This window comes from Pagrus pagrus (genome assembly GCF_965226575.1).
Source record: "Pagrus pagrus genome assembly, chromosome: 16".
Classification (NCBI taxonomy): domain Eukaryota; kingdom Metazoa; phylum Chordata; class Actinopteri; order Spariformes; family Sparidae; genus Pagrus; species Pagrus pagrus.
The window spans coordinates 29896637-29914351 of NC_140200.1; the positions used below are offsets into that span (position 1 = coordinate 29896637).

The 17715-nt window shown below is 39.9% G+C and overlaps 1 protein-coding gene across 1 annotated transcript; it reads left to right on the top strand.

Annotated features, from left to right (window-relative positions):
• Window positions 1-243: 243 nt before the first annotated feature.
• Window positions 244-15360, top strand: smim8 (small integral membrane protein 8). The gene is made up of 2 exons (XM_084378526.1): window positions 244-564; window positions 14959-15360. The coding sequence occupies exons 1-2, from the start codon at window positions 436-438 to the stop codon at window positions 15115-15117; spliced, it is 288 nt and encodes a 95-aa protein (XP_084234652.1). The 5' UTR covers window positions 244-435; the 3' UTR covers window positions 15118-15360.
• The last annotated feature ends 2355 nt before the right edge of the window (window positions 15361-17715 follow it).

Genomic DNA, 17715 nt, shown 5'->3' on the forward strand with positions numbered 1-17715 from the left:
CTCCTGTCTGTGTTACTTTATCAGAGAGGCTGCTGGTTATATTTAAACGTTTCTTTTTTTGGATCTAGTATTTCTTTTCGGAATGGGCTAGAATTAATTAGCCCAGACGTAAAACACCTGGTCCAGTGTGAGCAGGTCCGCTGAGCTCATTGTGATGAGCCACAGTGTGACAGGTGTAGAGTTTCCCTCCGGTGACCACTGGGGGCGCTGTGGCATCTGATCGAGCAGTATCCCTCTTCTGCTACTGTGTCGCAGCCGTCGTTGACTGTCCAACATGGCGGCAGAGTAACAGGCACCAGTCTGTCACATGGATCTAATAATACATCCATGGTTGAAATCAACGACGGCCATTTTCCGCTCCGGTATCCACTAATAATCCATGGTCAGTAGCCTACCTGTCAGTCCACAGAGCCGAGCTGCGAACTTTGACCGGACATGTCGGAGAAAGAGGCCGGGAAAGGGAAGGAGGGTCCCGGGGACAAAGGCTACAGGACACCGGGGCTGAGGGGCGCTCAGACCACCACCCTGTTCCGAGCCGTCAACCCCGAACTGTTCATTAAACCTGTGAGAGACACACATACACACGCACACACCCTCTGACAGGGACGTAGAGACTAGCTTAGCAGTTAGCCTCCTCGTATCTATAAGGTGGAGTCTGTAAGTGTATTAATGAATCATGGGGTGACTGTGGTATGAAATGTAATGTGTAAAGTGAGTCATAAATAGGTTACATGTGAGCACACAGTGTACTTATGTCGGCCCATAGTGTGGTGCTGTCAGTACATGTGCAGTCACAGTGGAGCTCTGCCTCTTCATCCATTCCACGTTGATCCAGTTCACAAGGAAACAATAGGCTTGTTCGAGATGAGCCAGGCCTGCGCAGAATCGATCACCGGCGACCACCGCACAATGCATGCCGATTAGATTTGTGTCCGACTTGATCCCGACTTGCTCTGACGTCATGCACGCGCCGGTGTTGTGCCAGTGTAGGTATCCCATGGATGTTGTCAGCATAGATATATATATATAAAGGCTAGATGTCTTACGGCGGAGTCTAGAACGTCCTCACAGGTCGGCCATCTTGGTACAGGTTAGCTCTCTGGCTGGATCTGTGGAACCTGAGGTAAAGTCAGTGATCTGCACAAACACTAACACTCTTATCTCGCTGAAACCTTGACGGATTTACAAACATTTTGGTTTCTTACAAACGTCATTAACGTGGTTATAATTCTGGATGCTTGAACATGTTGAAATCACATCTTTTCTCTTCGAAGAAATCATCACAGTTTTAGTTTAAAGGATTTTTAGCTCGTCTTCTGGGTTTATAATGGGTGTGTATTGCGTGAGCTAGAGTGCGTGACATCATCGCTAGAGTGGAGAGCAGCTACAAAAACTTTAGAAAAAAAACTCTCTTCAGCTTGATTTGGGTCCCACATCTTTTACTTCACATAGACAATATATACATAGAAATGTGGGAAATCTTGTTGGCTTTCAGATGATGGTCTTATTTCAGATGTAGGACTTAAACTTTTGACTGTAGAAGCCCTCGAGTGACAAGCACTCCAGCAACTCCCCCATAAGCTGCAGTGTTAATTTTGAGCCTAAATTTCTGGAGTGGAGCAGACGGTACCGGTTTTGTCTCTCGTTCTTGTGCCCTCATTTTTCACTCTACAGAAATAAAAAATACATCACATGGTTCAGCAATGTCTCCTGTTACTCACTGTATACATATTTTAACCATAACCATTAGACTTTTGGCTAGACCTGCAGGTGTTTGGGAGGTGTTTTCTCATTCATCCTTATGGGGAATTTTTCAAATTTCATTTTACTACTGCTTCAGCATACGTTCAGCTATAGAAGCCGTTCAACTATCAACGTGTTCAGCTTTTTAAGCTCTTTCAGCCTTGTACAGTTCAGCTTTTTAGCTTTTCAACTTTTTCAAATATTAAGCTTTTTCAAAAATAATAGTAATATGGAAGCAAATGTGAAAATCCTCAAATCCTCTTCAAAACTCATCCACTTTCAACCTCTTGTGTTAAAATATTTTCATTCAAAATTGGAAATATGGACTTGTATGGTTATTCGTCTCAAGGCCTCAATTATTCATAAGTATGCAGTGTCATAAACACATCTCTGTACAGGGTGGGGATTTCAACATGCAGCATTTCTTGATGTATAGCCTATTGTAGTCTACCTATTTTAGAACATTATTCTATTTTTTAGAACATAGCATAATTATTCATAAGTATGCAGTGTCATAACTACATCTTTGATGTTTATGACAAATTAAACCGTTTGAAAATCGGTTGAAAATTGAGCAAGTTATGGTTATTTAAAAAGTACATGTTTCATTACCAACACAATGTTATGGGTGAGCGAGCTACCTGTACCAAGATGGCCGACCTGTGCGGACGTTCGACTCCGTTGGCCAGCAACGCGGACGAGACATCTAGCCTTTATATATATCTATGGATGTCAGTGATGTATTATTAGTGGATACAGGACCGGAAAATGGCCGCCGTTGATTTCAACGGAGTTGCTCGCCTGGCGCATACCATGGATGTATTATTAGTGGATACAGGACCGGAAAATGGCCGCCGTTGATTTCAACGGAGTTGCTCGCCTGGCGCATACGCCGAAAAAGTTTCTGACTTCCGGGTTTACTTCCGCGTTATGGGGCCCATAGAGCATGCGCATTTGAGTCACCCCCCATGATGCTCTGGGGCCTCCCATCATGCCCTGGGGCAATGAGAACGAGCAAATTGCGTTCTGGACAAGCGCTGCGCGTTCATGAGTGCTTGTGGATGAGTTTGAGCGGTGACGACAGATCTACACAATCAAATGATGGATTTATAGCGCACATCAACCGATGATGTTCTCAAAGTCATGGTTATAGACTACATGTGGTTAATTTGTGTTGTTTTATTTTTTTTAAGTAAGGATAAAACGTTGTTCTCCGCTGTTTTCCTAGCCCTCCTCCCGGTCGTATGCATTTGTTTTCAGCGAAGTCAATCGATGGATTATCATACACATGTTGTGTTGTGTGTATTTGTGTAGTCTGATCTGTCATAAACAACAGATTACATGTTACGGGGCGCGTTGTCGCGGACTCACGGTGCCACAGAGACGAGAGAGCTGAGCCTGTGGCCAGAGCGACTGTCTGTTTAGTGTTTCATACTGAACACAGTGACTCAACTACATCACACACTGATGGCACTACAGTCTACACATGTGAGCCACAGTAATGATGGCACATGTCCCACCAAATACTAACAAAGTGATACAGCATGTCCAGTCTCCCTCTATTCAGGATCCTGACTCTCCCTTTCAGGCGGAGCTGCTGTGATGTGTAAACAATGTTGTGTGCGAATCCAATAAAGTGCAGATATCTACCGAAGTGCAAGTGCCATTATTCATGTGCATTAAGTTGATTGTGCATATATGTATAAACAATAATTGTAAAATATTTCCAAGGCTCAAACAAATCTGTCCCAAGTAAAAGTTGTTTAATTTGTGATTACAGTCTGCAAACCTGAGAAAAATAGTTTGTAAGAGCCAAGTGAGAGAATAACATGTGACTGCATGTTGACTGTTGTTTCTTGCTTTCTTTAAATAGAGAATGCTTTGACATTACGTAAGTAAAAAGTGCATTTCTTAATTAATTTTATCTTATACGTTTCTATTTTATTCATCTTTATTATTTATTGCGTTGTAGTTTATACTTGCATCATCATCATCAGCTCTGCTGCAGACTGCATGACTCCAGGCCGTCAGACTGAGACGGTTCAAACCGTAATAAAAGGTCGTTATGACAGGATGAAAAGGATATTAAACAGTCATCAGACCCTGGTGACACACATCACCGACACTATCACATGCATGGTAAATAACTTTTGGACTTTTCCACAGCAGTGGCACTGGCAGTAAGTGAACATGCGGTCATTAAGCGGGTAATTTAACGCCAAAATACCTTTAGAACTGCATTTAAAATACATGGCATTAAAATATCAAACTTGTATAACAACTCTGTCTCGAAAAAGACTCACCCTGGAGTCATTTAATTCACTTTCCCCACCACGTTTAGCCTGTTCAGAGCTGTCATTCAGCCAACAGGCATCCTCGCTCCCGAGACACAGCACGACCGCGCTTGGGAGTGCACGCACACAGCTGTGACGTCACCATGAAAAATGAGACTTTGGGGGGGGCCTTTAGAAAACTTTTTGACGGTTTAAAAGTCCATGACTTAAAAATATGGAATACAAAGATGAGCAGTTAACAGTGGTTACAGCTGGAGGTGTCCTGAGAACAGTTTTACAGGCTTCTCTTTTACTATTACGGCTTATGGGAAAAATGCTTTCTGCGCCCCATGGGATTTTTTGTTGCAATACCGCGAGTGGCCACTGGAAAAAATCGGCGTGCCTGCTGAGAGGCTTCGTCATATCCAGGTTATATTATAGATCCATGAGGTATCCCCGACAGAAATGGTTTCCCCTGGCTGCGGGAGCGCGCATTTATTCAGGCGGAAGCCTGAAGGCGGAGCAACAGCGTTACACTTGCTTTCGCCCAAGTAAATCAAAACTAACAGCAATTGCTTTGTTTAATTCAATGTTCTGATGTTGTAATTATCTACGAGGTTTTGTAACATGGCCCACCCATCAAAATAAATGATTTTATTCTTTTGTACGTCGTAGCGTCGTACTAGTACTGAACGGCAAAACGCAGGCAATCATTTCCTCATGTGATTTGACATATAACACGCTGTAATTCAAGTCCTGGTATGGAATTTGTCGAACTAAATAAACGTCAATATCCAAAATCAAGACCACTGTGATTGTTTTCTGGCTTCAATTACGTCTATTTAAGCTACTTCACTCGAAATGTACTATAGTAGACAGATGAAGTCTGACCATCAAATGATTTATTTTAGTGTGTTCTTTAGATAATGCTCTATAACCTCTGTGATTATGAGCAAGTTTCTTCTCTTATACACAAAGTTATGGGGGGGAAGCAGATTATTTCAGACATTTACCTGTCTGCCAGAATTTGTACCCCCCCCCCCCCCCCTCAAAATAGACAGATGAAGTCTGACCATCAAATGATTTATTTTAGTGTGTTCTTTAGATAATGCTCTATAACCTTTGTGATTATGAGCAAGTTTCATCTCTTATAGACAAAGTTATGGGGGGGAAACAGATTATTTCAGACCGTTTACCTGTCTGCCAGAATTTGTATCCCCCCCCTCAAAATAGACAGAGGAAGTCTGACCATCAAATGATTTATTTTAGTGTGTTCTTTAGATAATGCTCTATAACCTCTGAGATTATGAGCAAGTTACTTCTCTTATACACAAAGTTATGGGGGGGAAACAGATTATTTCAGACGTTTACCTGTCTGCCAGAATTTGTACCCCCCCCCCCCCCCCCCCCCCCCCCTCAAAATAGACAAATGAAGTCTGACCATCAAATGATTTATTTTGTGTGTTCTTTAGATAATGCTTTATAACCTCTGTGATTAGGAGCAAGTTTCTTCTCTTATACACAAAGTTATGGGGGGGAAACAGATTATTTCAGACCGTTTACCTGTCTGCCAGAATTTGTATCCCCCCCTCAAAATAGACAGAGGAAGTCTGACCAGCAAATGATTTATTTTAGTGTGTTCTTTAGATAATGCTCTATAACCTCTGAGATTATGAGCAAGTTTCTTCTCTTATACACAAAGTTATGGGGGGGAAACAGATTATTTCAGACGTTTACCTGTCTGCCAGAATTTGTACTCCCCCCCCCCCTCAAAATAGACAGATGAAGTCTGACCATCAAATGATTTATTTTGGGTGTTCTCTAGATAATGCTCTATAACCTCTGTGATTATGAGCAAGTTTCTTCTCTTATACACAAAGTTATGGGGGGGAAACAGATTATTTCAGACCGTTTACCTGTCTGCCAGAATTTGTATCCCCCCCTCAAAATAGACAGAGGAAGTCTGACCATCAAATGATTTATTTTAGTGTGTTCTTTAGATAATGCTCTATAACCTCTGAGATTATGAGCAAGTTTTTTCTCTTATACACAAAGTTATTGGGGGGAAACAGATTATTTCAGACGTTTACCTGTCTGCCAGAATTTGTACCCCCCCCTCAAAATAGACAGATGAAGTCTTCCCATTAATATAGTTTACTTCCAGAAACACTACTTCAATTCATAGTTTTTAAATATACATTTGAGAGATTTCTAAACTATCAAAATATGTGATATCAAAGGCACTCAGTGCCTCTTTTTAAAAAAGTTTTATTAAATCAAGCACAAGTCTGGAATTTGGATGAACTAACCTTTATGGGGGTATATTCAGCAGGCTTTTTTAATGACACCCCGCCAGCCTGGCATGATGTACACTGGGAAACCTGATGATGACAAGTCAAAGGCAACTGATCAATGAACACATGTAATGTAAATACCAGGGTAAAGATGTATTTATTTATTTTTTAAAGACGAAAAAAAGAGCCATTATAAGTCATTATAAGCCTCATCATAGAATAATTACATATGGTTTGGACACATTGTGAACTTACCCACTTGTTGATGTCTACAGACATCCCTGGCCAGTAGAATCTTCGGGGGATGCTCTCTCGTGTTTTGGTCTGGCCAGTGTGTGCCCCAATAGGACTATCGTGAAAGTCCTGAAAAATTTTAGTGGCTTCATCAGCACCACAGACCACCTTGGTCTTTAGGCTTCTGGCTGTGCCTTTGTATCGCCAGTAGTATAGCTCTCCTCCTAAATGGAAGCAATAAACAGTTGGATTTGCAAGATATGATATTCATGACATCAATAGACTATTGATACCAAGACATTTTTCTTGCAATAATCATGCTACTATCACATCTCTCTAATACATTATAGAACCAACAAGAAGTACTGAATATACTTAGTAGCTACATTTACTCATGTTATGGTTGTAAGGTACTTGTACATTACATCCCACTCCATTTATTCGACAACTTGGCTACGTTTCAGACAAATATTTTACATACAACATAATCATGATCCAATAAATTGCATTGCATTAATAAACGATTAAAGCGTTCCAAAACTCTTTGGCTATTTAATATAAGTCTGTCTGAATGTCTGCAAAAGGAGTAATTTTACTTAAATGCTTTAAGAACTTGGTTATATTGAAGTGGATACTTTTACAGTGTGTTATTGATACTGTAGGAGACATTGTTTTAAAAACGTGTTAAAAGCGAGTCACATCCCGCAGCCAACAGAGTGGCTAATTGTTAGGGAAGTCATTACAGATACGTTTACTTAACGGTCTGACAATTTCGCACTCACTGTTTATTATAACATAATACACTCTCTCAAATGCAATATTGTTGCATTACAATGTAGGGCAGCGTCAATGACAGTCAATGACTTCTTTGTCGGGTGTATGTAAAGGTGTTGACGGGTGTTGGTGCTATTCATCAACAGTAGATAATGAGGAGGTCCTTTATGTTGTTGCTTGTGTTATCTTACCTTTAACAACGTACATAGATGCTTTTCTCCGAAGAATAAATTTGTCTCTCTTAGATAAATTCTCTGGGTATTCATTTTTGACTTTGTAATTGACAATCTCTGTGTAGTCTTTCGGATCCATTATCTAGCAGCTCTAAGTCAATAGTTTTTTTCACTCTTGACACCCTGAAAAAACTGTGCAGACTTTACTGACTCCGCCTCCTGACACCGTCTTCACCTCACCAAATTTGCATAAGTAATTGGTAGAATCACCAGACCTCATCTGTCCATTTTGAGGCAGGGATACAAATTCTGGCAGACAGGTTGTTAACAGTCTGAAACAATATGTTCCTCCCACCATAACTTTGTGTATAAGAGAAGAAACTTGCTCATAATCACAGAGGTTATAGAGCATTATCTAAAGAACACACTAAAATAAATCATTTGATGGTCAGACTTCCTCTGTCTATTTTGAGGGGGGGATACAAATTCTGGCAGACAGGTGAACGGTCTGAAATAATCTGTTTCCCCCCCATAACTTTGTGTATAAGAGAAGAAACGTGCTCATAATCACAGAGGTTATAGAGCATTATCTAAAGAACACACAAAATAAATCATTTGATGGTCAGACTTCATCTGACTATTTTGAGGGGGGGGGTACAAATTCTGGCAGACAGGTAAACGGTCTGAAATAATCTGTTTCCCCCCCATAACTTTGTGTATAAGAGAAGAAACTTGCTTATAATCACAGAGGTTATAGAGCATTATCTAAAGAACACACTAAAATAAATCATTTGATGGTCAGACTTCATCTGTCTATTTTGAGGGGGGGATACAAATTCTGGCAGACAGGTAAACGTCTGAAATAATCTGTTTCCCCCCCATAACTTTGTGTATAAGAGAAGAAACTTGCTCATAATCACAGAGGTTGTAGAGCTTTACTAAAGAACACACAAAATAAATCATTTGATGGTCAGACTTCATCTGTCTATTTTGAGGGGGGGATACAAATTCTGGCAGACAGGTAAACGTCTGAAATAATCTGTTTCCCCCCCATAACTTTGTGTATAAGAGAAGAAACTTGCTCATAGTCACAGAGGTTATAGAGTATTATCTAAAGAACAAACAAAATAAATCATTTGATGGTCGGACTTCATCTGTCTATTTTGAGGGGGGATACAAATTCTGGCAGACAGGTAAACATCTGAAATAATCTGTTTCCCCCCCATAACTTTGTGTATAAGAGAAGAAACTTGCTCATAATCACAGAGGTTATAGAGCATTATCTAAAGAACACACTAAAATAAATCATTTGATGTTCAGACTTCATCTGTCTACTATAGTACATTTCGAGTGAAGTAGCTTAAATAGACGTAATTGAAGCCAGAAAACAATCACAGTGGTCTTGATTTTGGATATTGACGTTTATTTAGTTCGACAAATTCCATACCAGAACTTGAATTACAGCGTGTTATATGTCAAATCACATGAGGAAATGATTACCTTCGTGTTGCCGTTCAGTACTAGTACGACGTTACAACGTACAAAAGAATAAAATCATATATTTTGATGGGTGGGCCATGTTACAAAACCTCGTAGATAATTACAACATCAGAACATTGAATTAAACAAAGCAATTGCTGTTAGTTTTGATTTACTTGGGCGAAAGCAAGCGTAACGCTGTTGCTCCGCCTTCAGGCTTCCGCCTGAATGAATGCGCGCTCCCGCAGCCAGGGGAAACAATTTCTGTCGGGGATACCTACACTGGCACAACACCGGCAACGATAACCTCACGAGATCAAGGCGGCCGCACTTGCTCTCCACTGACTGCAAGACCTCAGGGCATGATGGGAAACGCCTGGCTGTCGCCTGATCAAAGAGCTGATTGGTTCTTAGTTAGACTACAAACACTACGTTTTGTCGAAAATCCTAATTTTTTTCTGTGTAATTGTTATATTTAATGCTAGATTATATGACTCTCATGTTGTGCAATGAAGGTTCAGTTAACACACATTTTGTGTGGTTGATGATAATAATAACAATAATAATAATAATAATAATAAAGGTTATTTATATAACACTTATCAAAACGAGCAATCAGTGCTTTACAAGGCGGACAAAAAGAACAAAGGATAGAATACAATGCCAGATACACACATATTCCCACATACTGTATATAATTACAAATATAAATACATCAGTAAATAAAGATTATAAGAAACCTTTGCTGCTTGTCCTCCCCATGTGTAACCTATATATGTAGCTGTGAAAACGTTTGGACTGTTAATTCAGTAGTTCAATTTCTTAAATTTAGGGATTGTATGATTTATAAATGACAGTGCCTTTATATAAATCTACTTTGTAGGCAATTCTTGTTCAATAAATGACTTCCAAGGGCTGAAATCTGCCCAGTCGTTCTGATTCTCACCTCAATCATAACAGTGACTAACCGCGTAAAAGAGAAAGAAGAAGAAGAAATAGAAGAGATTTGCTGCTGTTGAAGTGTACTAAGACGACATGTGAAACATAAGTGTCACATTATGCTTTGTTCATATATTTTATCTTAGTTAAATTATGGCGGTTGGACGTGCAGGCTATATCACGGTCAGTCCCTAAATGTAAACAAGCTGGTGGATGCTAATGTGCTAACATCTAGGTGACCAACATCCTCTTTTGCCCCCCGGACATGTCCACCTTTTACATCCTGTCCCGGGCGTCCGGGCGGGTTTTATAAATTCATGAAAATGTCCGATATATGAAACCCTTCCCGGACATTTTCATGAATTTATAAAACGTTTCACATGTCGTCTTAGTACACTTCAACAGCAGCAAATCTCTGTTATTTCTTCTTCTTTCTCTTTTACGGCGAAGGGAAACCTCCTTCTTTTTCTTCTTCTTCTTCTTCTTGTGAATTTGATTGACGGCTGGCGTGAATAATCACAAGCAACATTTAGTCACGCCCACATTCGAATTTCAGCCAATCGCTGGCGTCATTTAGCCACGCCCACAATTGAATTCCAGCCAATCACAAATCGACCTTTAGTTCCGTCCCTTTCTGCAGGCTGCATCATTCATTTTAGTGATTTCTACAGCAAAATGCGGCTTGAAAGTATCGACTTGTTCTTTGTCGGTTTAACGTGTGATAATCAGTGTTGGGCAAGTTACTTCAAAAGCATAATGCATTATTTATTACTTGTTACTGTCATTTGAAAGTAATTCATTACATTATAATATTACTGTCTTTGAATTGTAAGGCATTACACTACTATTGCATTACTTTTAAGTTACTTTCACCAAAATAACTGGAAATATGGATTTGGCGTTCTAAATATACAGTGCAGCTCATTTCACATCCAGTAGGAGGTGATGTGGTATGGCATAATGACTGGGCTAGGCTTAAAGCTAACAACATATAACATATAACAACATATAATGGCCGCAGTTATGACTCATTGCACAATACATATTGTGATAAGAGATACTGTAACTTTAGGCATATTCACAGTGAAATCAATAGAGCTAGAGCCTATTACTGTATATATATAAACAAAGTAACCTTTTAGATCACTTACAGCTAGACTATTAGCTATATGGGGTTACCCTGTTACATTTCAAAGTGACAAAAAATGGAACTGAAGTGCTTCAAATTAAATTAAAGTGCTTTGGCCTACTGGCCCTCATAGGAAACACAGTTCAATCATTCCAGTCAGACTTCAAACAAATATACAAACAGAGGTAGTGTGCAGCCAAACAAGGCTGGTAAAATTGACATATAGCTTGCTTAAGGTTCTATGGTGGGGAGCCAACCTATTCCACCACATACTTCACTAAAAAATCTGGGCATCAGGAGAAGGCGCCGAAAGCGTCCATCATCAAGATGGTTGCGTTTTGGAGTGAGCACAAGACTCCCGAGACTAAAAAATGTCTTTCTCCTGGTGTGCTGGATGGTGTTGGTGCATTGTAACGGAGTGCGATTTTTTTAATTCTTGGAAACCGATGGAGGCTTCCCATCACAGGGGCAGAATTCAAGTAAGACGTGACCTCTGTTTCCACTGACATGGGTGCATCGGCCGAGACAGTCCTCCTCACTTGGAGCGCCAGCGGCAGGTTGAGGGGCATCAGGCATCAGGGCTGCAGGCTCCTCCGTTGGTAGGGAGCGGCACTCCGTTGTTAGGAGAAAAGTGCTGTGGTCGCTTCTTGGTTCTTCTTTTTTTTTTGTAATGCCTTACATTACCGCGTTACAGCAAAAAGTAATGCATTATAGGGCTGCAACAACTAATCGATTTAATCGATTATAAAAATAGTTGGCGATTAATTTAGTCATCAATTCATTGGATCTATGTTATGCGCATGCGCTGCATCCGCTGCGGCAACGTCTGGTGGTGGCAGTAAGCCAGCCAATGTCGTGCCATGTGCAGCTCATGTGACAACGCCGTCTACCTTGCCTGGAGGAAACGTTTGAAAAATGGTGGAGGCAAGCACTAAAGATAGTTTAGTGGAGCAACGTGTGGAGGTTAATAAGACCACAGAGAAAAGTGTACGACCCAAGTCGTCAAAAGTGTGGGAACACTTTACATTAAAGCCTTCAAAGAAGACAGTTAGCTGCAAAATGTGCAGCGTTGACCTCGCATGGCACGGTAGTACAGCATCACTGCGGGAGCACCTGAAGAGGAAACATGTTGGAGCCATGGATAAAGGGAACTCATGGTACGTAACTTTATAAATCCATAGCCCGGGTACATTGATCCGTCGTGTCCGTGTGCGTGTGTTTTTAATTTTTTGTTAACGAGGAGTAATCCAATTGTTTAACGAAGCGCAGCAGCAACTGCTGTGTATTAATTTTTAAAGTGTTACAAACTTTATGGAGAGTGCGACGACTTTATTTGTTGTGTTGTTTTGGGTCGCAATAGGCATTCATGAGTTCAGCACGCCAGCTCTGTTTGAGTATCCCTTTGTTGCAACTTGGGGCTGATAGTGCGTCGGTCTCCAGCAGATTTGACTCTGTTTTGATGGAGACGCACGGTAACTAATTTCAAAATAAACGTAACGGACATAAATATCTCCGGTTTGTTTCATAATGGATCAATGTAGCCGGGCCACCAATAAAGCTATTTAAATCTATTTAGGGTGGAGAGACACTTTAGTATAACTAACGTTATGGAGTTGCTGGAATTTTTCATGCTATTATTCAGAGGCAGTCTAAAGTGAATCCTTTATTACTTCACAACAGAAATTTGAACAATATCTGATCCAGTTCTGATCTGATTAGTTACATTTCCGTTTTATTTTTGGTGTATGCTGCATCCCCAGTGTCCATTTATTTAATTTAGTTTTTAATGTGTTGGCATTGTCTTTATTTGCCTTTTACATCAGCAGTTATTAATTAAATCAACAAGGTATGTATTGAGTTACATTTAAATGGTGCTACTGTATGTTCATTATATGGTTTCTCTCATTTCAGAAAGAAACAACCCAACATTAGTGACTTTGTTCAAAGGAAGGTCTGCACACCACAGCAAGCAGCTGCATTGACTGATGGTATTCTGAATATGTTGGTAACTGACATGAGGCCACTATCAATGGTGGAGGATGAAGGATTCAGACAAATGATTCACGTCCTCAACCCTGGTTACACTCTTCCCTCGAGGACCCATTTTACCAAACTGATGGAGAGGAAGTACAAGCAGACATTCCAAGCAGTGAAGAGTCAAGTCCTACTTATCCATTCCTGGCACCTCAACACCATCTGAGCATCTCTTCTCTGCAGCAGGCAACATTGCTTCCAAGAAGAGAGCCAGCCTTAGCCCAGAGCATGTGGACATGCTAACATTTTTGCATTGCAATGCACAGTTTCTTGTAAGTCAGTGAGAGTGCGGGTGTTCCTGCATAATCATTCATTCATACTCCAATTCTACCTCCATGGCCTGTTGTTGAAGAGCCATTTACCAAAGCCTGTTAAACACTTGGTTCGTGTTTTATGTTTTTCTTTGTTATTTGAACAGGTTTTTGTTTTGAGAACAAATGGAAAGGCCTGCTATGTGAAATTTGTTAAAATCTATAGCGTTTTTGTTGATAACTGTTAAAAACTGACGTACACTTTATACATTTTACTATTTTTATTAATATTTATTTTATGTTTTTGTTTGTTTAATTCATTTGGCTCATTTTTAAATGGAAGACTTTAAAAGGTTTTTGTGTTGAGAAAAAATGTAAATGTAATGTAGTTATTTGCACTTTATAAAAAAACATTTTTGTAACATTTGCTTTGTTTTGAAAGAACATGGTACAAGAAGACCAGTACGCTTTAAGTTTTTTGAATAAAATACTGGAAAGCATAGAAATGTAGTTTTTGTCTTTTTATCCGATTAATAATCGATTAATTGAAGTAATAATCGACAGATTAATCGATTATCAAATTAGTTGTTAGTTGCAGCCCTAATGCATTACAGTAATTGCATTACTTTTGTAATGCGTTACTCCCAACACTGGTGATAATATAAGTATATATTTATATTGGGGGGGGGGGGCATATTTTACAGATTTTTAGATTTGAGAGATTATGAGAGAACAACATTCTTCGCATTTCTTAAGGCAACCTTTTTCTGTTCTTGATCAATTTGTTCTGCAATCAGATTTTCAAATGTGTAGGCTACTGCTGAATGGGTGTTACATTTGCTCAACCAAGTCAAAGTTGATAAAAAATCAAATGTGTGTGTGTGTCGGGAGAGGGGGTATACGTCAAAGCTGCTTTGAACTTGCCAAGATATGTATCCCCTGGCTGTTTAAGGCAGATACAATGCTACATGTATGGAGTCCATGTTCATATGAATAAACACTCTTAATTACAATGTGTCTAACCTCATTTGACCATCAGGTGTCTGCAGTGATACACAGGAGGGGGATGCTTTATTCGGCAGACCTGTCGTCAGCACATACCAAAAACACTTATTGGTCTCAATGATGCTCCACGAAGTACTGAAGCTGGGGGTTGAATAATAATGCACATGCACCTTCTGTGAAAAGATTTAACTTTGAGTTCAAATGAAACATGTTCTCAAAATAACTCAAATATATCAATAAATTAATTTTGTTGTTTAATGAGGCTTTTTGTCATATGTTTTCATTAACCTCATTACATCATTATTATGATGATATATATAAATATATACTTATATTATCACACGTTAAACCGATAAAGAACAAGTCGATACTTTCAAGCCGCATTTTGCCGTAGAAATCACTAAAACGAATGATCCGTACTTCCACATTTGTTGTGCACGTTCCCGCGAGCGTCTCTGGTTTCAAAGTGTAACACTGACATGTTCTGATGATATTTGGTTTAGATATTCTGAGTAACATGTAGTACAGCCCTCACTGAGCGTATCTGACAGGAGGTAACCTGTATTATTCCCCTCACACAGAATGAGACGGGTCATGAGACAGATAACATGAAGCTGTGCTGTGTTTCAGAATAAACCCGTGATGGCGTTTGGACTGGTGACCATCACCTTGTGTGTGGGCTACCTGGGCTACCTGCACGCAATGAAAGAAAATGACCAGCAGCTATACGAGGCCGTTGACAGTGAAGGAGAAAGATACATGAGGAGGAAGACCTCCAAATGGGACTGAAGGCACAGGAACACTTCTCTGTGTGTGTGTGTGTGTGTGTGTGTGTGTGTGTGTGTGTGTGTGTGTGTGTGTGTGTGTGTGTGTGTGTGTGTGTGTGTGTGTGTGTGTGTGTGTGTGTGTGCGCGCGCTGCACTGTAAGACAGAGTAAAGTAAAACCTGGAAGAGAACGTGTGCGGGTGTAACTGAGCTTTGGGAACTTGTGATGGGTGTTAAAGTTCAATAAACAGATTGATGAAAAAATAATTGATGGATTAATGAGTAATAACAAGCTCAAATTCACAATAGCTTTGACCAGAGAGGCGTAGACATCCACGCGTTCACAAGCACACACACACACACACACACACACACACACAGCCTCACAAACACTTGACCTCCATGATCAGTCCAGCAATGTCTGAACAACAAGCATGACAAATGGTTTTTAATGAGTTGTGAATGTTTCACCTGTAATAGCATTGTTGAAGTTATCCATCAGTGGAGCTGAGGTGGAGCAGGTGAACAGTTTTAGGTTCCTTGTAATTATAATCACTGAGAACCTGTCTTGGTTAAAAAAGCACAGAAAGGCCCTACTTCCTAGGGAAACTTAGAAAGGCTAAACTCTGGAGCTGGATTCTGGTCAGCTTTTACAGAGGAGCAACAGAAAGCATCCTGACTGAAAACATCACAAACTGACATGGTTCATCACAGCCCAGGACAGGAAGGCTCTACATCACTGGTACCATCTACAGAGCATCAGTGGCATCAGTGAAGTGAGATGTCTGCACAGAGCCAACGATATCCAACATTAAAAGCTTTACTATGGCAGAAATGTTTCCTGAAAGATTCCCTCGAGTCACGGTTTCAGACATGTACAAATAGTTGGCTTGTTTTTTTCAGCAAGAAAAGTTTATTTAGTACATTAAAACGTTTTCACTCAGGTTAAATGATGACTTCTAGTTTACTGTGAAGTCCTGTCTTAGACTGTGTGCACTGGAGGCTTTAAGTTTCCATACACTTGTATATGCTCAGATTTTCAATCATCACTGTACACTTTCAGTTAGTGTTTAATATGTTTATTAACTTTTGGACACAAGTGTGCAAAAAACAGCAATAACAACAATTTTTCAAGAAAGGAAAGACAAAAAAACTCCACCCCATACAAAAACAAACTCCTTGCCCCCACTGTCATTTATAAAAAATTTAAAAAAAATCTGTAAAACATAAATATATATAGACCTTCAGTGAGTAAATCAGCCAGAATACTGGATAAAGATTCACTCTGGTACCTTTGTCGATGGTTGGTTAAAAAAAGTCAGAAAAGGCCCCCACACCTGATAAAATTTCTTTTCAGAACCCCTCAACACAAATCTAATTTTCTCCAGTTTAAGATGATATAATACATCTTTCACCCAATGTGAAACAGTAGGCGGGGCAGCATCCCTCCACTTCAAGCGGATCAAGCAGCGTGCTAACAGAGTTGAAAAGGCAATGAGCTTCCAACCCCCGACAGGTAGTCCTAACCCCTCACCAGTGACCCCGAAAAGCAGCAAAAGGGGATTTAATGTTATATTTACACCAAGTACACAAGAAAGTGCTTCACAAATACCCTCCCAATACTGCTGTATTTTGGGACAAAGCCAAAACATATGTATTAAAGTGGCTTCCTCCGATTTATATCTGTTGCACGTTGGGTCAATATGAGGGTAAATTCTTGCCAGTTTGGATTTGTGAATATGAGCTCTGTGTACCACTTTAAACTGAATAAGAGAGTGTCTCGCATACATTGAAGATTAATTAATTTTCTTCAAAACTTTAGTCCAGTCTGCTTCACTGATACCGGTTTTGAGATCTCGCTCCCAGGCCTCTTTGATGGCAGACATGGAAGGAGAATTTAAACTGGAAATCAAGCGTAACATTATAGAAATAGCTTTTTTCTTAGTTGGGTTGAAAGATATCACCTCGTCAATAACATTATAGGGAGGTTTGTCTGGGAACCCCAGAATGGAGGCTAAAACAAAGTGCCTTACTTGCAAGTATCTAAAAAAATGAGAAGGGGGTAAGTTATATTTAACAGATAGTTGTTCAAAAGAAGCAAATGAGTTTTCAATATAGAGGTCTTTAAACGTTTTCAGCCCCTGCCTTTGCCATACATGGAATGTGGCATCCAGCACTGAAGGAGAGAAAAAGGTGTTTGATGCTATTGGGCTAGAGAGACTCATACTTTTGAAATCAAAATGTTTTCTAAATTGTAAGTAGATTTTAACGGAATTATGAACAACAGGATCATTAAACGTTATGTTTAGAGGTAGTGGAACTGATGCACCAATTACAGCTGGTAGGGACAAGGAGCTACAGGAAAGCTTCTCCATCTCCACCCACTTTGGTACACTATTACCAGAATAGCAATGTACCCAAAAGGACAAACCACAAAGATTAGCAGCCCAGTAGTAATATCGAAAATTTGGAAGTGCTAGGCCGCCATCCTGCTTTGACTTCTGCAGGTGTTCTTTACGCAAACGGGGTTTCTTGCCATTCCAAATAAAAGATAATATCACTGATTCAAGCTTCTTAAAATAAGCATTGGAGATGAACACAGGGAGGCTCTGAAATAAATAT